General features: G+C 48.2%; 1 protein-coding gene across 2 annotated transcripts in view; it reads right to left on the bottom strand.

Annotated features, from left to right (window-relative positions):
- VPS41 (VPS41 subunit of HOPS complex) overlaps positions 1-21,578 on the bottom strand; it is a 150,596-nt gene that overhangs the window by 7,244 nt on the left and 121,774 nt on the right. For both annotated transcript variants that reach the window (XM_029070448.1, XM_039912825.1), the window contains exons 22-24: positions 14,526-14,580; positions 13,486-13,626; positions 10,509-10,645 (exon numbers count right to left, since the gene is read on the bottom strand). In XM_029070448.1, the coding sequence (XP_028926281.1) occupies positions 10,509-10,645; positions 13,486-13,626; positions 14,526-14,580 (333 nt within the window). The remainder of the gene's footprint in view (positions 1-10,508; positions 10,646-13,485; positions 13,627-14,525; positions 14,581-21,578) is intronic.

The following is a 21,578-nucleotide window of genomic DNA, read 5'->3' as shown; positions in this document are numbered from 1 at the left end:
AAAGAGAAGCAGCGTGACCTAATGGTAAGAGCCTGGGCTTGGGAGTCGGAGGATGTGGGTTCTAATCCCGGCTCTGCCACTCTTCTGTTGGGTGAGCCGGGGCAAGTCACGTCTCTTCTCTGTACCTCAGTTACCTCATCTGTAAAATGGGGATTGAGAACGTGAGCAGTGCATGTCCCACAAGTCCCATTTTCCCCACTCGGAAAATGTATCTGCTTCTCTGACCCGGGCAGGACACACGCACACCCCTCTCCTCACCAACGGCCTACCACTGGAAAGTCAGGGGAAAAACATGACGAATCTCAAATGCGAGCTAAAGGAAGAACTTCGGAAGGGGTTAAAACTCTGGCAAAGATAGCCACAGGCCAAAATGCAAAGTCCACTTGCGACTGTACAATAGTACGGCACAGTAAGACCGTTATGGAAAGCCTTAAGAATCCCTCAGACTGCACGGCGGCCTCGGCGGTATAAAATTTCCCTAACGGCTGGTGACCCGAATAGGGTGTTCAAGGCTCATCTCCTTAATAACGCAGCAGCGGAGAAGACGGCACGAGGGCAGATCTACGGGAGTAGCTGGGGAATGCAGGAGCCCTAAATCACGACTCAGATTCCCTTCAGGGAGAGGTAAGGGGGATGAATCGGTTCAGTTCCTAACTGTACCCGGCGAAAAACAGTAGAGAACAAAGTCTGAGCCTGGTCGAAGGAAGCATTAGTCAGTGGATCGAGCAGGCAGGAGGCTACGGAGGCCCACATTTCTCTACATTAAAAAACAAAAGAGGAAAAATATACGAAGAAAGCTATTTGCCTAGCAGGACCTCATTCCCCCTGTGGCGAGCAAATAAGAACAGATGCGGCTCATCCCTCTGGAGTGAGTGGGTTAAGCTCAGTTTCTTTCCTAGGAAAAAAAGCGGTATCCAGAAACAGAGAGCCAGGAGAAAGCAAAGGGCAACACCCTCATTAGTGGAGCTTAATACAGTCCCCTCTTAATTTGATTAAAACTCCAGGAAGCGAATTATGAAAAGATCAGACGTGGCACCCTTCACTCCTGTTGTCTCAAGAAGCTCTATTGGATCGTCTGATCATCAGACGTGGGAGAGAGGGTCGCTCAGGTCCCAAGGCTACGGAGCCATCTGAAAGGTATCAAAGAAGGATGAATTCCAGGAAGATTCGGGATCGCCCAAGATTATAACACCGCAATCATCAGGCGGGCCTTGTTTTCCACATCACAAGCGCGGCCTCACGCCGGCGGGAACAAGCCTCCAGTCATCGCTCCCCGAATTAGGTCAGCATCTCGTTAAGAGTAAACAATGCACGGGTGCGTGGGGGAGAAACGATTTCAGAGCAGAACGTGTTGCATGTAAGCAGCAGCCGCAGAGTCGGATGACCCGGGGAAATGGATCAGAGCCACAAATACTACCTGTACATCAGCTGTTACCGGGAATCAAATGGGCAACATTTTACTAAGCTCTTTGAGGAAAAGAAAATCATCTAGGCAAGATCGGAGACGAACCAGGTTAAATATTCTAGTCTTCTACGTAACGGCACCCGTGTGGGTTTTACATGAATCTACAGTTTGGGGATGTGACAAGACGTGGGAAGCAGCGTGGCCCAGCGGAGAGAGTCCGGGCCTGGTGGCGCGAAGGAGCTGGGTTCAAACCCCGGCTCGGCCTCTTGTCTGCGGGGTGACCTTGGGCGCGGCGCTCAACTACTCTGTGCCTCAGTTACCTTGTCTTTAAAATGGAGATTAGGACCGTGAGCCCCAGGTGGGAGAGAAACTTGTCCAACCTGATTAGCCTGTATCTACCCCAGCATTTAGAACAGTGACTGGCACATAGTAAAAGCTTAATAAATACCATTACGAAAACAATGACAGCCCTTAATCACTACAAAGTAAGCATTCTACTAAGCAAATCTGCACAGGATACGGTCTCTGCTCTCGAGGAGTTTACAATCGAACGGGGCAGACAAGCCCACCCACAAAATGATGAAGATATCATAGCTAGGAGCCCAGAGCCAAACGCCAAGCCCGCCTACCCTCACTGCTGACCCACTCCTATCTGGGTCAGATAGGAACGCCTTCCCACCGGCTTTCAGGTACTCGATCATCTCTGTCTCTCTCCTACTTGCCGCTTAACCTCTTCCCTCAAAGCTGCCAGACAACTCTCCCCACCCTCGAAAGCCGCCTTAAATCTTAAATACTATTGAATGAATAAATCTCACCTCCTTCAACAGGCCTTCTCTGCCTAATTATCAGGGTACCCCTGGGTCTGAATAACCCTTCTGCCTCTTCCTGGGCTCCTCTGCTGGTTTTGTGTCCATCCTCGCCACCTGTGTTCGCACGGATACTTGACCGAACATTCAATTCCACTGCCTGTGAATAGTCTGTGGTCTGTCTCCCCTATTTAGAGTGCTCGTTTCTTGAGGGGAAGGAATGTTCCTTGGATTTCTGTCCTACTTCCCCGAGCCCTCGGTACAGTGCACTGTATTCAGTAGACGCTCCATAAGTACCGTTCCTCCGGCAAACGAATGCCGCCGCGTATACAAAAGCGCTAAGGTGGCAAGGCCACGGCCTGAGGAGAATGATGGCAAATGAAAATGGAGGCCAGAGGAGAACTGCACTTCCGCTAGTTGCCCGACTCGGCCCGTAATAAAGGGGTGAGAATATGAGTGCCTGGGGGTGAGTATGGGAAGACCCGTAGAGGTGCTTCTGCTCTGGGTACAAAATATACTACCTTTGCCAATTTCTAGTCTGGGGATCTCCCGCCTTCACTTTACTAATAATAACAATAATCACGATGATGGGAACTGGGGAATTTGTTAAGCGCTTACTATGTGTCAAACACCGTATCGAGCACCGAGTAGAAATGAGATAATCACGTCGGAGAGTTCCTCTTCCCCACGGGACTCAAAATCTGGGCGGTGGAGAGGGGTGGCAGAGGAGCAGACAGTCATCTATTCCCATTTTATAGATGAGGGGACTGAGGCAAAAGCTAAGTGCAAAACTGGTAAGTGGAAGAGCCAGGCTTAAAACCCAGGTCCTCGGATTCCCAGGCCCATGCTAGGTCACATTATTTCCTTAATACTTTTGCTTTCATTGGCCATCGGGCCTCAATCTTCTACCTAATGCAGGCTCCTCAAGCAGAGGTGGCTGAGTCTTTCATTCATTCAATCGTATTTGTTGAGCGCTTACTGTGTGCAAAGCACTGTATTAAGCGCTTGGAAAGTCCCCCGTGGGCCCACTGAGTGCAATCCAACAGAGGCCCCGTTGGACACCTCCGTGTTAGGTCTTCGTGACCTAACGCAGCATTCACACAAGATGACAACTTCCAAACCCACATCGGAGAAGCGGGGCGGTCCGAGATTGGACCGCCAGACTAAATCACGGTCTGCCCGCCCCTGTAGACGGCAAAATAACTGGGGACAAGGAATGGGTCTGTTTTATTGTTATAGGGTACTCTCCAAGGCACTGAATACAGTGCTCTGCCCACAGTAAGCGCATCGATAAACGCGACTGACCGACTGTTACCTGAAACCAAGTCTGCTGACACTTCTTCTTCCTCCATGGAGTTAAATTCGACACTGTCTGGAGATCCCAAGTTTCCTAAAATGCACAGTGCTCCCCAAATGAGATTCAAGCTCGATCTGCTGGGGAAAGCGCTGTTGGACTCCAGATCGGGTGACTGCGTAAATCACCGCTGCCTTGCCCTCAGATTCCCCGCAGGAGAATGAGCAGGCAGTTATTCCTGCATCTCTTCCACGTTCCTCAGAGGGAAACTGAGAAGTCAACCGTCTATACGAAAGTATTCCGAGTTCCTCAGAGAGTGCTACGTAAATCTGATGCGTTAAATGGCTACTGCCCGTTTTCGTGCCAACTCCTCCAAACAGATTTATGTTTCTTCTGAACACCTGAAAACAGACCAAATTCTAAAGGACGGCTCAGGAATTACAGATGAAGCAATGCCCGTTTTGGAAATGCTGAAGATTTTCTCTCTAGGAGACAGCCTGTTATAATGCCTTCTTGTTTTCACACTCTTGAGATAGCACCTTTGAATTTTCACGCTGTAATATACTTAGGGCACGCCCTCAGTTAGAGACGATGCTGCAAAATCTACCTGGGCTTAAGATCTCCTTTAAATCGTCGTCTCTTGGAACTACTTTGACTGACTGGATCGAATGGCTAAAGCCCACTTCAATTAAGCAAAGGCGATGGCATCTTTTGAACACAGATCATGGCGGCTCTATTCGAACGAGCTGCCTCTTGGCTGAAGAGGGCGGGAAAGAGGATACTTCAAAAGTAACTACATACCCATTCAAAAATCAAATTTAAACGATTTTCTTATCGGCACATATTAGGCAAGCAAAACCAGGACTAAAAACAGACCCAATGCAGCATATGCCTCTCGAATCTGACTCCCAGCTTGAGAGGCTTTCGCCAAGACACCATTTCAGCAACTCTTCGTGGTTTCCAAAAGCCCAGAGAAATTGGTTTAATGAGCTTTTCGGGAAAACGCTAAGTAGCCGTCTGCTGCTTTTTTTCAACCACTTGAGGTCTCGTACCTGCTAGCAGCCTGGGTAGGAAATGGGAAGATCTGGATATTTATTCTCGTTCCGGCCGGCTTTCTCGGGATCTGGCTCAAGTCAGTTACCACTCTGTGGGCCAGCTTCCCCATCTGCACCTCTTCAGGCTCCTGGGATGTGCAGCCAGATTAACCAGAGGATCTACGCCATCCTTCGAGCTCCTCTGAAGCTAGGCGCCGCAGCTTCTACAAGGTGAGATGACCCCCAGCCTTCAGAAGAGTTTTGAAAATCAAACTTTTCGGAAATGCAACTTTTGGGATTCGTCTCCTCCCTGAGGGTGGACTCGGCTGCTCTCCGTTTTGAGTTGCTCGGCACCTTACTCGAGCATGTGCTGGGCCCAGACTTGTATCCTTTCGTTAGCCAACAATCCTAGGGACACCCAGTGGTATTTACTGAGCATTTACCGGACGCGGAGCATTGGACTAAGCGCTCGGCATGGCCTAGTGGATAGAGCACGGACCTGCGAATAAGAGGAACGTGGATCACACACAGTCTGAATGACCTTGGCAAGTCATTTCACTTCTCTGTGCCTCAGTTACCGTATCTGTAAAACAGGGATTAAGACTGAGAGTCCAATGTCGGACGGGACTGAGTCCAACCCGATTTGCTTGTATCCCCAAAGCGGTGTTTAGTAGAGTGCCTGGCACATAGTAAGTGCTTAAGAAATACCACAATTTATTATTATTACAATACAACAGGGTTGGTGGACATGTTTCCCGCCCCCAAGGGGCTTACAGTCGAGGGGGACGGGGCGCAAACAGTCCAGCCACCCTGATTTGCGACATGGAGAGATCTCCTCCTGACCATCAGCCCCACACAAGGATTAGTTGGCTCAGTGAACCCAGAGAACTGGAACCCCCCCCCCCCCCCCCCAGGAAATTCCCAAATTGAAGGTGTAGAAAAGCTGTTTACCTATGATAAATACAAAAATCCCTGCCCTGCCCCAAGAAATGTGCATGTGTGTCTGACTCTCTTCTCTTTGCTCCATTTGTATCTCCGTGGTACCCACTTCCAGACTAAGTGCCAGGCACTGTACTAAGTGCTAAGGTAGATACAAGCAAACTGGGTTGGATTCAGTCCACGTCCCCCAGGAGGTTCACGGTTTTAATCTCCATTTTACAGACGAGGCCCAGAGAAGTGGAGTGACTTGCCTAAGGTCACACGGTGGAGGAGCCGGGATTAGAACCCAGGTCCTTCTGACTTCCAGACCCGTGCTCTCCCCACTAGGTCACGCTGCTCCCTATGAGGGCAGGGGGGTAGGTTAACAGAAGTGCAGAGACCAGACACGCCGGAAATAATCTCTCTCTCTCTCTGGGAGAAGAGTTCTTCCCCCTCTAGCCCTCCCCAGTGATTTCCCATTGACAGAGAAGCAGCATGGTCTAGGTGCCTCAGTCTTCTCATCTGTAAAATGGGGATTGGATGCCTTCTCTCTGGCATGCTTAGAAGGTGAGACCTATGTAGGGCAGGGATCTTGACTGATCTGCTTATATTAACCCCAGCACTTAGCACGGTGCTTGGCACAAACCATGCATGTGCTGAACAGATACAATTATTATTACTACAGCCTTCAGTGGGGAGGGACAACCACTCACTAGAGATGAAGGACATGTGTCCACTAACCCTATACTGCCCTGTCTCAAGTGCTTAATAAAGTGATCTTCACGTAGTAAATGCTCAATAAATACCAGTGACTGATTAATGGCCAAAATGGCAGGGGGGTGGATGGGCCAAAAAGCAGGTCTAGACTTCAGTTCAGGCTGGGCTCCAGCTACGGGGTGTTTCAGGGGAGGGAAAAATCACCCAGTTAAAGATCTGGACTCTTGGAATGGGGCTGGGGGTTTGTCCCTTCTTGTTTTGTGCAGCTGCTTGAAGAATTCTGACAGTTGCTGTCACCGCTGAGTTTCGACAACGACCGACTTCAGTCAAATTTGGCTGCTCTTATATGATTCAACATCTCCCCCACCTGAGCTGCTCCTCGAGATCCAAGGTAGTATACACACACACACTCACACACCCACAGAGAGAGAACTGGATTTATACGAATCCATCTCCCACGGTAGGCATTTCTCTTTCTTTTCATCCGGTTGAGCGCCTCGTAAAAGATAATGACGCTGCTGGTATTTGTTTGTTAAGCGCTCACTATGTGCAGAGCACTGTTCTAAGCGCTGGCGGAGATACGGGGTAATCAGATTGTCCCACACGAGGCTCGCAGTCTTAATTCCCATTTTTACAGAGGAGGTAACTGAGGCACAGAGAAGTGAAGTGACTTGCCCACAGTCACACAGCTGACAAGTGGCAGGGCCGGCATTCGAAGCCATGACCTCTGACTCCCAAGCCCGGGTTCTATGGCGAAGATGGAATTCAGACCGAGAAAATAATGCATAGAAAAGAAAAGGAGACACACGGTTACTGACTCTGGAACCCCATCTGGAACAGACGGAGGTTTCAGAGAGTGTTTGGAGGAAGAGCCGACAGTGCTTTAATCTGTATTAAGTGGGATCCGCACTGAGAACACAGCGTAAAAGAGGCAAGCGAATGATCCCGAAATGGAACTGGGACTAAACCTGGGCTGCAGAGGTAGCAAAGAGTAAAGTAGGCACACGGCATGTGAAACAGGTGAATAGGAGTAGTGGAGAAGACTTGGTGAAAACATCCCCGAATGATACGAAAAGGTGCATTTCTTAAAATAATGGGCAAATTTCGAAATAGGGTCCTTACGATGCTCCGGAAAAGGGTGGCCACATTGGGGTTTTACTGTGTCACGTCTAGTGAGATAAAATCTGAAGTCCCTAAAGTGTGGCCCTTTTATTATATGGAATCCAGGGAGGGGATGTGTCTGCTAATTCAGTTGTACTGAACTCTCCCAAGTGCTCAGTTTAGTGCTCTGCATACAGAGCACACGATAAATACTATCGATAATGACGATGGGAGGGAAAGCTGACCCTGGCCTGCTCTGAATCGGCAGAGCCACTTACTCCGGTGAACTTAGGTTTCTTCCAACAAAAAGTGAACTGGGGCGAGGAATACGGGAAAGACCAATTGGGGTGTGGGAAACCAGTCTGCGACGGGCAGAAAGGCCGCTGGAAGATAATGGAAACAGATTTGAGAGATTCAAATCCTCGGCCATTCACCTTGGTGCCGCTATTTGTGAGAATGGACCTGGAAGTCAGAAGGACCCGAGTTCCAATCTCAGCTCTGCCACTTGTCTGCTGTATGACCCCGGGCAAGTCACTTCACTTCTTCGTGTTTCAGTTCCCTCATCTACAAAATGGGGATAATAATAATAACGATGGTGATTGTTAAGCGTTTACTATGTGCCAAACACTGTTCTAAGCGCTGGGATAGATACACGGTTATCGGGTTTTCTCAAGTGGGGCTCACAGTCTTAATCCCCATTTTACAGGTGAGGTAACTGAGGCACAGCAAAGTGACATGCCCAAGGTCACACAGCAGGCAAGTGTACAGTGCAACAGGATTAGCAGATACGAGCCTCGACCAAGTGGGACAGGGACTGTGTACAACCTAATAAGCTCGTATCGACCCCAGCAGTTAGGACAGTGTCGGGCACAGAGTAAGCACTTAACAAATATCATTTTACAAAAAAAAAAAAAAAAAGGCACCCATGGAGGATGGAAGACTGTATTAAAGACAGACCACAGTGATGTCTCCATCCCCTTGGGGAAACCACATCACCTAGCGGAAAGAACAAAGGCCTGGGAGTCAGAGATCCTGGGTTCTAATCTCAGCTCTGCCACTTGTCCACTGTGTGACCTTGGGCAAGTCATTTAACTTTCCTGGGCCTCAGTTACTTCATCTGGAAAATAGCGATTATGATTGAGAGGCCTAGGTGGGAAACAGATTGCGTCCAACCTGATTACCTTGTATCTACCCCAGCGCTTAGACCAGAGCCTAGCGAGTAGTACGTTCCCAGTAAGTAGGACTGAATGAATGTTTATCAGATACCATAAGAGAACCAGATGGACTGTGGAATTGACCCCTTTCCCTAGACAGATTCTCAAAGAGAATGATCACGAGATTTAACTCTTAAATAAAATCGACGTGAATTTGGAAAGGACAAGTGCCGTCAGAGCCGTCCGACCTCCTGTGAGGAGCCCAGCTGACCGGGGGAGTCATGCTTACTGACATATCAGACATGAATCATCTTCTTGATCCTCGATAATTCGAACTTTCTCCTTTAGTAATCCCCTTTAGCAAAATCAACATGGCAGAATTAATAGCTGTATATCCACCCAGTGCCTTGCACATTAATTATAAGCCCCCGAATAGTATTTTTCTTTTCCATAAATGGATCCAAACCTTTCTTGAACACAATCAATGGTACTCGCGCTGAAACACCTTTCTGGTGTTTCCTGTTGTGCATTTTGAATCTAACAGCTTCGGGCATCAATAGCTGACTCCTTGTCCTAGTGGTGGTTTTGTGGCAGGTTTGGAGGTAGCCTGTCCACCTTCATCATCACACTTCAAAAATCTCCGGTCGCCTCAACTTCTTCGCTATCGGACTAAAGTTTCCATTCATCTAGGACCGAGGGATAGTCAACACGTGGCCGCTTCCCCACGTTGAAAGAAATCACACCCAGGCCGTTCTTTCCAAGAATCGCAGGATATCAAAATGTGAGTTTTGGAAGCTGGGTTGAGGATGACGTTTGGAAGAGGTCCAGAAAGTGGCATCACAATCACGGCCCAAGAATTACCGTGAGCTAACGCTGCAGCACTACTTGTCGTTTTGAGAGTAAGCGACAGCCAACGGGACGGTAGCTACTCTTCTGCGAGGATGAACGTGTCATCCATTTGACCCAGAGCTAGGAGCACCGGATGAAACTAAGGAATTTGCTGGCGTAGCTGAATCCACGCCACCTGCCCTTGCCTAACAGTAGGGACCTCTACAAGCTGGAGATGATCTCTACTGCTGTCAGTGTTTAATACAACCTAGGTCCTGCCTGAACCGACAAGGCTCAAAGGAATGACAATAGGGAAGAACGTCCTCACTTTGCTGAGAACGCTACGCGATCCAGGCCGTTTGGAGAATTTAAGAACTACATCCTAATAATTCTTAAGTTCTCCGAAGGGCACTGGGGTAAACTGTGAATTTAAGGAAGCTCCCCACACCCTATCTTAAATTTGGAGTCCTCCTCTCCAGAATGTTGGGAAAATACTAACCCTCAAAAGGGTTAGATTATTGAAACAGCAGCCAAAGAGCTCTCAGCAAAAACAAAGTGTGCTACCCTACGTACACTACCATTGACACTCATTCTGTTTTCCAGAGCGGACAACACGAAACCAGAAACAGCACAGTATAAAGACATCATCTTGTCAATCGGTCAGTCAGTCGTATTTATTGAGCACTTACCGTGTGTCGGGAACTGTACTAAGCGCTCGGGAGAGTGCGATACAACAATATAACAGAACCATTCCCTGCTCACAACAAGCTTACAGTCTAGAGGACAAGCTTACAGTGTAAAGGATGGTTGATCTAAGTGAACTGTTTCTCCTATATCTCAACAATATGTCAGTGACTACACCCCTTCCAACTATTTGTGTACACCGAGATTCTGGGCTAGCATTTTTAATTGTTGTTTTTTTTTTTTTCAATGGCACTCGTTGAGCACTTACTATGTGCCAGGCACTGTTCTAAGCACTGGAATAGATACAAGATAATCAGGTTAGCCACAGTTCACGTCCGATACGGGGCTCAATCTTGATTCCCATTTTACAGATAAGGCACCTGAGGGGCAGAGAAGTGAAGTGACTTGCCCAAAGTCACACAGCAGGCAAGTGGCGGGGCTGGGAATAAAATCCATGTCCTTCTGACTACCGGGCCCGTACTGTATCCACTAGGCCATGTTGCTTCTCTGTTGTGCTGATGATGCAGATAACTCACTTGGGCCACATTCCGTGAGGGGGACACTCACCTGTAAATTGTAATCCTGCAGAATTTTGACGAGGGAGTCTCTCAGATTTGGAATCTCCATGCCTTCCTTGATTCGGTGAATCAGAAGAATTGGGTCAACGTGGGTGCCGATGTTGTTTAAGAGGCCAGTAATGAACGCTGCAAAAACAAATGATCAAACACCTGAGGATTAATAAAGGAGCTACGTCCTCCAGCTCTGTTTGCTTCAAGGGCGGAGCGGCTTTTTCCCAGACTGCCCAACTCTGGGTTGGGCTCCCACAGCAGGTAGAGAGTCTTCTGCTCAGTGGATTTCCCTCCCGAGTTGCTGGAGTGATGTCGACTCCCAAGGACTCTATAACCTGCAAGGAGGAGGACATGTTTCCCACATGGAGAAGCAGTGTGGCTTCCTGGATACAGCATGGGCCCGGGGGAGAGAAGGACCCGGGTTCTAAACCCGGCTCCGCCACTTGTCTGCTGGGTGACCTTAGGCCAGTCGCTTCACTTCTCTGGGCCTCGGCTACCTCATCTGTAAAACGGGGCTTGAAACTGTGAGCCCCACGTGGGCCAGGGATGGTGTTCAACCTGACTACCTTGCACCTACCCCAGTGCTTAGAACAGTGTGCGTTACGCAGTAAGCACTTGACAGGTAGCTGTTAAAAAAAAAAAAAAAAAGAAAAGGAGACACTTCTATCCTTCTCTTTACTGTTTCTGTCTACAACAGATGTGGCCAGGAGGTCACCGGTGAAAGAGAATGAGTGGGGAGACCATGCGGGTGTGTATATGTCTGTCTGTCTGTCTGTCTCTCTCTTCCCTTCAACCTCCTCCCCCCGACTGGTGGGCTTCATTCAGTGACACTGAGATTGGTGGGATAGGGATTAACCACAAATATCTCATGATGCTTGTTCTGCCAGAGAGGATGGGTTTTCTGTAATCCAAAAGATTTAGGATTTAGCATCGTGGCATCCCGTCCTCATCACGATCAATCCCACAGTCGAGTCGAATATTGTTTTATCCCCCTCTGAAAGCCCTCCCCTGCAAGACACAGATCGGGCAAGTCCCACCTGATGTCACGGTGGAAACGTCTGCTCGGCCTGGACTGTGGTGGCGGGCCAGCCCTGTTTAAGGAGAGGCGTTACGTTTTCTTACGCCAGATGGCTTTCAAGTGTCCGGATGACAAAGTGGATACAGATCGATTGGTGTGTACAGACAACTCCGACCCGAATAACAAGTCGATGAGGCTCATCCAATGGCAGATTGAACCTATTTCTTTTCCTTGACGAATTATACTTTAGGTGGTTCAGGTACATTCCACACATCCTACTCACTGAGACGATCGTACAAAGAAATACTTCCGCGATAATAATAATAGTTATTATGGTATTCGTTAAGCATTTACTATGTGCCATTCACGGTAATGAGCACTGGGGTGGATGCAAGCAAAGGGGGTTGGACCCAGTCCCTGTCCCACCTGGGGCTCACAATCTCAATCCCCACTTTACAGATGAGGTAACTGAGGCCCAGAGAAGTGAAGTGACTTCCCCAAGGTCACACAGCAGACAAATGGAGGAGCCGGGATGAGATACGGAATGAGGAGGGAGGCGGTGACTTTAACTCACCTCCCCTCGGTTCAAATTAACAAGCCTATTCAGCACGCCTTTCTTGCCAAGAGTTAGATTGGCTTAAAAATTGTGTGTGAGGGTCGTCCTTTCCAAAATGCCAAGCCTACAGTCTATAATCAAAGTGGAGGGTTAAAACGAGGTCATGCTAATGCCTTCCTGTCGAGTTGATGAGGTACAGGAGAAAGTAAGATCGATATGGTGTTAGGAAAGAAATGCTCAAGTGGATCCTTCGTCATAGAGGCGGACATTCAAATATGAACCAGATCTCACAAGGGAGGGGGGTAACAGCCATCAAATATACAAAAACAACATTTAGACTGTTGGAAAAGAGATCGTTTGAGGCACCGAATGATGCCGTCAGACTGTAAACTCGCTGCGGACAGGGAATGTGTCTGCCGACTCTTTTGTACTGTACTCTCCCAGACACTCAACAAAGTGCTCGGCACACCGTCGGTGCTCAGTAAATATAGAGAAGCAGCGTGGCTTAGTGGAAAGGGCACGGAGTTGGGAGTCAGAGGACATGGGTTCTAATCCCGGCTCCGCCACTTGTCTGCTGTGTGACCACGGGCAAGTCACTTCACTTCTCTGTGTCTCAGTTAGCTCATCTGTAAAATGGGAACTAAGACCGTGAGCCCCACGTGGGGGAACCTGACTATCTTGTATCTACCCTAGCACTTAGAACAGTGCTTGGCACCCAGTCAGCGCTTAACAAATACCGTCTTTCTTATGATTGATTGACCGATCAGGGTTCCAACTGGTGTTCAAAGTTCCATTTGAGAATCTGATGCTGCCTTCAGCGTCTCCAGCTAACCCAACTCCCTGTACCGTCCTCTCTCTGCCTCTTCCTGTCTCGCCACTGTTGATTCTCCGGTAATTGTAACTCTCCAATAACTGTAATTGTGATCATCCCCCCTGGCGATTACAGACCGCCAGGTCGATTTTCACTTTCTGAATGACTGATGACTGCACTTTGAGTTAAATTCAGTTGGTGGATTTCCCCAGTTTTTTGGATAGACCACCTGATAAGGGTAATGGTTTTCCAAAGATCACAACTGGCCAGAGTTAAAAGTGTTGCTAAACGTCCCCCGTGTGCACGCCAAAGATCAGACGAGTCCTTCGATTCTCTTCAGTAGGAAAAAATACACTTCCTACTGTTCGGGCTGCAACAGAATGATATTCTAGGTCGTTTCCTCGACTGGGGAATCGGCACCGAAGATAAATTCCCCGGGACTGGGTCCCCGACACCATTTAGTACGGCATCGCTCCCAAAATGAACACACTTCATTCTTTATTTTGTCTACCCTGCCTGCAGGTAAAACTCACTCTAATCCACTCTGGCATGATTTCAAGTGAAAGAGCTAGGAGATCTAGAAGTCTTACGTGGTTTGTCAATGGAATATAAAATCAGATCTTCCCATAGTTCTGCATCATCCTGCTCCTTGGCGAACTCAATGGCTTTATCGACATCGTGTAATTCTTCCATGATCATTTTCAGGGCACTCCGGCTATTTCCCATTCTGCCTGGGTGAAGAGGGAGGGACGTGTAGAAAATTGTAATTGTGACATCGCAAAGATCATTCGTTAACAGCAATTTTTCAACGACTCATACACCACATTAAGGTTAAAGGGAAGAAATTATTAACGGCTATTAATTTTCCACTCTCTGTAAATAACAATAATAATACTGTTATTTGTTGAGTGAGACCGGCACTGTACTAAGCGCTGGGGTATGTAAAAGGTAATCATATCAGACACAGTCTCTGTCCCACTTGGGGCTTAGAGTAACAAGGAGAACAAGTACTAAATGTTCAGATGAGGAAACTGAAGCAGAGGGAATTTAAGTGACTTGCCCGAGGTCACGCAGCAGGCAAGGTGGCAGAGCCCTATTTAGAACCCAGGTCTTCGGACTCCCAGGCCTGTGCTCTATCCATTAGGACGCGCCGCTCCCAAATGATTACCGCCCTGGACTGGTCAGATTATATGTATTCCCAACGAAGGGCATCACTGGGATCAGAGGACTGGCTATGTCAATGACAGAACTGTCTGCTCTCTCAAGACATACACGATTATTGGTAGCAATGGGCGGCAAAAACACCCATCGTTCAACTCTCGTTAGATTTCCTTCTCGTTGTCCCTCTGCGGGTGCACGACGCAGGCCCGTGGAAGCATCAGGGATCCTTCTCTTGCCCCTTTTCGCTCTCTCTTTCCATCAGACCCACAGCCACATTCTACTTGGTCACATAAAATCATCAGCCATCTCTAGCCCTTATGAACTTATTCATACCCCTTCGGGAATCTCCGCCACTCGCCCGGACTCCAAAGCCACATCTGCACAAGATGATGTCCAAGTCTAGCTCGCCCCAAATCAATGAGGTTTTACTACATATCAAAATAGATCACGGCCAAAAAACGCCACTTACTCAGAAGATAGACCGTCTCTTCTACAAAGTTTCTCTGTTGGCAGATCTCAAGGGCCTTCAATTAGAACAAGGGTAGAGATGTTAAAATGACATATCAAACAACACTGTGACTGCTGATTTAAACTTTCAGGTACCTCAAGGAAAATCTTCTATAAGGACATCGAAACACTAGGTAGTCTGAGGGAAAGTCGCTTTAATACACAATCAGCCACCGTTCTGGAATTAAACAAAGGATTCACGGTTTCCCAACATGAAAATACTATCAGAATAGGCGAGTCAGGCTCTTTACCCAATTCAATCCATTTGATACATATTGGAAAAAAAAATAATCTAGTCTATAAGCCTAGGGGATGAACGAGGCTATTGGGAAGATTCTTTCCCTCTTGCAGACAGGCTTTATTATAATAGCATTCATTCATTCAGTCAACAGTATTTATTGAGCGCTTACTATGTGCAGAGCACTGCACTAAGCGCTTGGAATGGACAAATCGGCAACAGATAGAGACGGTCCCGGCCCTTTGACGGGCTTACGGTCTAATCGGGGGAGACGGGCAGACGAGAACGATGGCGATAAATAGAGTCACGGGGAAGATCATCTCGTAAAAACACTGGCAAATAAACAGAATCAGGGTGAGGTACATCTCATTAAACAAAATAAACAGGGCGATGAAGACATATACAGATGAGCGGACGAGTACAGTGCTGAGCGGGTGGGACGGGAGAGGGGGAGGAGGAGAGGGAAAGCGGGGAGAAGAGGGTTTAGCTGCGGAGAGGCGAAGGCGGGGGGGTAGAGGGAGCGGAGGGAAAAAGGGGGGAGCTCAGTCTGGGAAGGCCTCTTGGAGGAGGTGAGCTTTAAGTAGGGATTTGAAGAGGGGAAGAGAATTGGTTTACCTTTAGAGAAATAAAGCCAACTTAAGTGACAAACTTGAATCCCCAGTTTCAAAATTCCAGTGGTTGGCCATCATTAGTCAATGGTATTTACGGATCGCTTACTCTGTGCAGAGTACCGTACATCCCAAGCGCTTAGTACGGTGTTCTGCACATAGTAAGTGCTCAACAAGCATGACTGATTGATTGTATCAAGCTCTAGGGAGAATACAACACAAGAGAATTAACAAAGTCTAGAGACGAGCTTACAAACTGAACATCGGCGAATGATTCGGGGCAACCTAGGTGAGCTGAGAAGTAGAAGTGGAGCTGGGAGTCGGAAGGACCTGGGTTCTAAATCTGGCTCTCCCACTTGTCTGCTGTGGGCCCTTGGGCAAGTCACTCACTTCTCTTGGACCTCAGTGACCTCATTGGGAAAAGGGAGATTAAGACTGTGAGAGCCATGTGGGACAGGGACTGTGTCCAACCTACCTCGTATCTCACTGTGGACAGGGAACGTGTCTGGGTATTGTCGCACTGTACTCTGCACAGAGCTTAGCACAGTGCTCTGCACACGGAGAGCACTCAATAAATAACCTCGACTGACTGCTGAGGACAGTACCCGGTTCACAGTAGGCGCTTAACAAATACCACTATTATTTATTAAGTAAGCGAGTGACACGTCATAGGAATTGGCCAGTTTTCACATTCAGCCTCTTCGGCAAAACACTTGGAGTTTGTCGGGAACAATGCAGTTGATTTATTTAAATTGAGGCAGTTCCCCCCCTCTAGCCTTTAAGCTCACTGTGTGCAGGGAGTGTGTCCATTTACTGCTGGCATTCTCCCGAGCGCTCAGTGCTCTGCACGCGGTAAGTGCTCAATAAATACAATCGAGTGACTGAATAAGGTTGTAATTTTCTTCTCAAAATTTTCTTTATTGCGCTGAATATTTCAACCACCACGGTGCGTTCCAGAAGGGACCAGCCAAACGGGGGAAGGAGTGACCACTGCTGAGAACAGTGGCCTCCTCAGAAACATGACTTCTGCCTCCATAAAACACTCACTCCCGATGGTGAATGAAAGGACACTGAAATAGAAGGAACATCCAAAATGCCTCACCAGAGAAGTCGGGCCCTCAGGATGATCAGCCACTGATGAGGGCTGATTTCTTTTGTCAGAATATTCATATGACTGCCAGAAATCATTTGCGGAGGCTAGTGGGCTGTGTGTGAGAGTGAAATTGGTCAAGTCGGTCTCATTTCAAATACACAGGGCTCGGCGGTTTTACCATTCCTCTTTTTAAAGATGTTAGCAAGATGGAAATGGAGTTCTATCTTTAACACAGAGGTTCCTGCAAGGAGGAGAGGGTGGGCATTTCACCTCAAATGTCCTGCCCCTCTGGGGTTTCTTTACATTCAGCCCATAAGAAAGGGCACGTTCATTTGATGTAATTAGAGGACTGGTAGTTAATAACCATAACCGCATTTGTTAAGGGCTTACTATGTGCCAAGCACTGTATCAAGTGCTGGGGTAGATACGAGACGATCAGGTCCCACATGAGGCTGATAGAAGGAGGGAGAATAGGTACGGAATCCCCATTTTATGGATGAGGAAAGTGAGGCTCAGAGAAGGTAAGTGACTTGCCTAAGGTCATACAGCAGGTAAGAGCTGATATAATGATGAGCTGATTCATCTGTACCTACCTCAGTGTGTTCTAAACACGCTAGTGCTTAGAATGCTGCTTGACACAGTAAGCATTTAATGAATACAATGAAAAGAAACCAAAAAAAGCGGCAGAGCCAGAATTAGAATCCAGGTCCCTTGACTCTCAGACGCAAGCTCTTTCCATTAGGCCATGTTGCAAACCCACTGTTTGCTTGCACTTACACCCCAAAAACATGATTTGGCTTGGCCCTCTCATGAAGACTGGCACTGTCATGGAATCCCAGGGAAAGCCCATTTGCATCACTCAGTGGTATTTATTTAGCACCTACCGTGTGAAGAACACTATACTAAGCGCTTGGGAGAGTACAGTGCAACAGATACATTCCCCGACCGCAGTGAGCTTACAGTCTAGAGGGGGAGACGGATATTAAGATGAATAAATTGCAGATATTTAATTCTGACGGCAGATTTACCTTCACTGTATTGACTCAGAAATTATCTTAAATCCTTAAATGAAAGAAAACATTCTAGGAAACATCCAAGGCGAGAACTGTGTGCGTGAATTGATTGAGAAGTGTTTCCAAATATACATCAGAGTGGGCTGGTAGACTATCACTGAGAACAAACCTTTTATACACCTGGCACGGCATGCACACGCTTTCCTGTTTTCGAAACCAGGATGACATACATCTTGATCAGTATGACTTAATTGAAAACCGTAAGGGGAGGGAAAAAAACAATCTGAAAACCAGCTTAAGCTAAGAAAAGCTTAGTAAAGGACCGGAGAAGCAAGAAGCCTCGACCCCGACGAATCAGACGCAGCGTGGCCCAGTGGAAGAAACACGAGCCTGGGAAGTCAGCAGGACCTGGGTTCTAATCCTGGCTCTGCCACTCGTCTGCTGTGTGACCTTGGGCAAGTCACTTTACTTCTCTGAGCTCCGATTACCTCATCTGTACAATGGAGACTGAAACGGTGAGCCCCACGTGGGAGGTGGGGTGAAGCCAACCTATCTCGAACTTACCCCCAGCCCTTAGAACAGTGGCTGGCCCACAGTAGGTCTTCCAGAAAACCACAGTCATAGCAGAGAGAAGCTCCTCCTTCTCCAGTATAGTTTAGCAGAGGCTTTCAACGTATTTTACAAATACAAATGCGCTCTTTAAAACTCAGCCTCACCTCCCAGGGGAAAACTGAAACGGAGGGTCCTCTCTGGACTACGTGATGAAAAAGTCGATTTCATTATTTTGATTCCTGCATATTGTCAGGCTGCAATGCTCCCTCTAGAGGGAACTAGATAGAAGAGGTGCTCGACTCAGTCACCTTCCCCAGAAGATGATACTTTCCCCTGGAAAACTCTTCAGTGAAAATATCTGAGGAGAGATGGAGTTGAGGGAAAGGAGAGAGAGCAGATAAAGGCTGCTGGAGGGTGAGGGACAACTAGGGAGAAAAGCTTCTGGGACAGTGTGTGGTACAGCGCTCTCTGTACCCGATAAGCACTCGATAAACGCCACCGACCGACTGAGAGGGTGAGAACGGACGATTGAAAGGGAGTACGGCAGAGTGTAGAATATATTTTGCTCCGTCTCTCTGCTTAATGCACAAAGGAGATACTGGGTGGTAACACGGCAATGATAGCAGTAGTAATAATGTTGGTATTTGTTAAGTGCTTACTACGTGCAGAGCACTGTTCTAAGTGCCGGGGTAGTTACAAGTAATTTATACAGCAATAAACCTCTTGCTGGCTATCTGAATCAACCAATCAATCGCTGGTAACCCCCTCTGTGGGAAGGGAACATTTCTATCACCTCTGTGGTATTCAATCTGTCGTACTGACTGAACACTTACTGTTTTCAGAGGACTGTACTAAGCCCCTGGGAGAGTACGATATAACAATGTAACAAACACATTCCCCGCGCACACTGAGCTTACAGTCTACAGGGGAAGACAGACATTAATCTAAATAAGTCAATTACGGATATGGGCATAAGTTCCGCGGGGCTCGGAGAGGGAACGATTAAAGGGAGAACGTCAGGGAGACGCAGAAGGGAGTGGAAGAGAAGTAAAAGAGGGCTTGGTCAGGAAAGGCCTCTTGGAGATGTGTCTTCGATATGGCTTTGAAGGGAAGGGAGAATAAACGTCTGTCAAATATGAAGGAGGGGATTCCAGGCCAGAGGCAGGATGCGAGCGAGAGGTCGGTGGCGAGACAGACGAAATCGAGGTTCAGTGCGTAGATTGGCATTAGAGGAGCGAAGTGTGCAGGCTGGGCTGTATTAGGAATAGCGAGGTGAGGGACGAGGGGGCAAGATGACCGAGCGCTTTAAATCCGACGGTAAGGAGTTTCTGTTCGGTGCGGAGGGGGACGGGCAACGACTGAAGATTCTCGAGGAGTTGGAGAACATGGACCGAACATTTGTTTTGTAAAGCTGACCTGGGCAGCAGAGAGAAGCACGGTCTGGAGCGGGGAGAGACAGGAGGCAGGGAAGTCAGAGGGCCGCTGACAGAGTAATCGAGGTGGGATAGGATAAGTGATTGGATTAGCACGGTAGCAGTTTGGATGGAGAGGACAGGGTGGATTTTAGGGATGTTGTGGAGGTTGTACCCACAGGATTTAGTGAGAGATCGACTCTGTGACTTTAATGAGAGAGGAGAGTCAAGGGTCACGCCAGGGTTATGGGCTTCTGAGACAGGAAGGACGGTAGCGCTGTCTCCGGGAGAGGAGAGGCCAGCGTTAGTGAAGCTGAGGTTGGATAATGTTTCCAGGAGAAGGGGGTGGTTGACAGTGCTGAAGGCAGCTGAGAGGTTGAGGAGGACTAGAATGGAGTAGAGGCTGTTGGCTCTGGCAAGAAGGAGATCATCTGTGACCTCTGAGAGGGCGGTTTCTGTGGCGCGAAGGGGATGGAAGTCAGATCGGAGGGGCTCAGGGAGAGAATTGGAGGAGAGGAACCTGAGACGGCGAGTGTAGACAACTCACTCAAGGAGTTCGGAGAGGAACGGCAGGAGGGAGGTGGGGCGATAACCGACGGGAGCCGTGGGGTCCGGGGAGGGTTTTTGTAACTGTACTCCCCCAAGCACTCACTACAGAGCACTGCACACAGCAAGAGAAAAGAGCAAGTGCTCAATAAAATCTAATGACTGACTGAACGAGCACTATGTGCAAAGAAACGTCCCAGCCGGATCAGGATGTAGCATCTCAAGACACCATCTGGTCTCCAAGAGTCAGCCAACACGGTCTACAGGATAGAGGACGGGCAGGGGAGTCAGAAGGACCTAGGTTCTAACCCCGGCTCTGCCACATGTCTGCTGTGTGACCCCCGAGCAAGTCATTTAACTTCTCTGTGCCTCCGTTACCTCGTCTGGAAAATGAGGAGCGAGACTGTGAGTCTTACATGGGACAGGGAATGGATTAACCTGTATCGACCCGAGCGCTGGTACGGTAATAATGTTGGTATTTGTTAAGCGCTTACTATGTGCCGAGCACTGTTCTAAGCGCTGGGGTAGACATAGGGGAATCGGGTTGTCCCACGTGGGGCTCACGGTCTTAATCCCCATTTTACAGATGAGGGAACTGAGGCACGGAGAAGTTAAGTGACTCGCCCACAGTCACACAGCCGACAAGTGGCAGAGCTGGGATTCAGACTCATGAGCCCTGACTCCAAAGCCCGTGCTCTTTCCACTGAGCCACGCTGCTTCTCCATACGGTGTCTCGCATGTAGCAAACGCTAAAAAATACCATTAAAAAAAAAACAAAAAGCGCTCCTCTAAAAGACACAAAGACAAGTTCACGTCTGACCTGCAGAGATTGAATCTCAACACGATGGTGGAAATGGGATGTGACAGGCTTCATAATTCTCTCTCGGGAAGCACAAACTTGAGATTGTGACTAATGCTGTTTCCACCTCCTGCTCAGAATGACTCAGGCAGAAGGAAAAGCTCAGCAGTTCCTGGCCAGGAAGCCAGGTTGCTACCGATCACTCGATCAGTGGGATTTATTGAGCGCTTACTATGTGCAGAGCACTGCACTAAGTACTTAGGAGAGTACAACAGAATTAGCAGACCAGTTTTCTGCCCACAAGGAGCTTACAGTCTCGAGGACTGCAGAATACTCTGGAAGGTCAGGAATTGTGAGTCCGGAAGGAAATAAAGTGTCTGTGAAAGCGTGTGTGCGTGTGTGTGTGTGTGTGTGTGTGTGTGTGAGAGAAGTAGCATGTCTAGTGGCTAAACCTAAGGCCTGGGAGTCAGAGGATGTGGGTTCTAATCCCGACTCTTGCCATTTGTCTGCTGCGTTACCTTGGACAATAATAATAATAATGCTGGTATTTGTTAAGCGCTTACTATGTGCAGAGCACTGTTCTAAGCGCGGAGGTAGATACAGGGTCATCAAGTTGTCCCACGTGAGGCTCACAGTTAATCCCCATTTTCCAGACGAGGGAACTTAGGCCCAGAGAAGTTAGGTGACTTGCCCACAGTCCCACAGCTGACAAGAGGCGGAGCTGGGATTCGAACCCATGACCTCTGACTCCCAA

The sequence above is a fragment of the Ornithorhynchus anatinus genome, chromosome 8 (assembly GCF_004115215.2).
Source record: "Ornithorhynchus anatinus isolate Pmale09 chromosome 8, mOrnAna1.pri.v4, whole genome shotgun sequence".
NCBI lineage: Eukaryota > Metazoa > Chordata > Mammalia > Monotremata > Ornithorhynchidae > Ornithorhynchus > Ornithorhynchus anatinus.
This window is presented reverse-complemented; position numbering and strand designations above follow the sequence as displayed.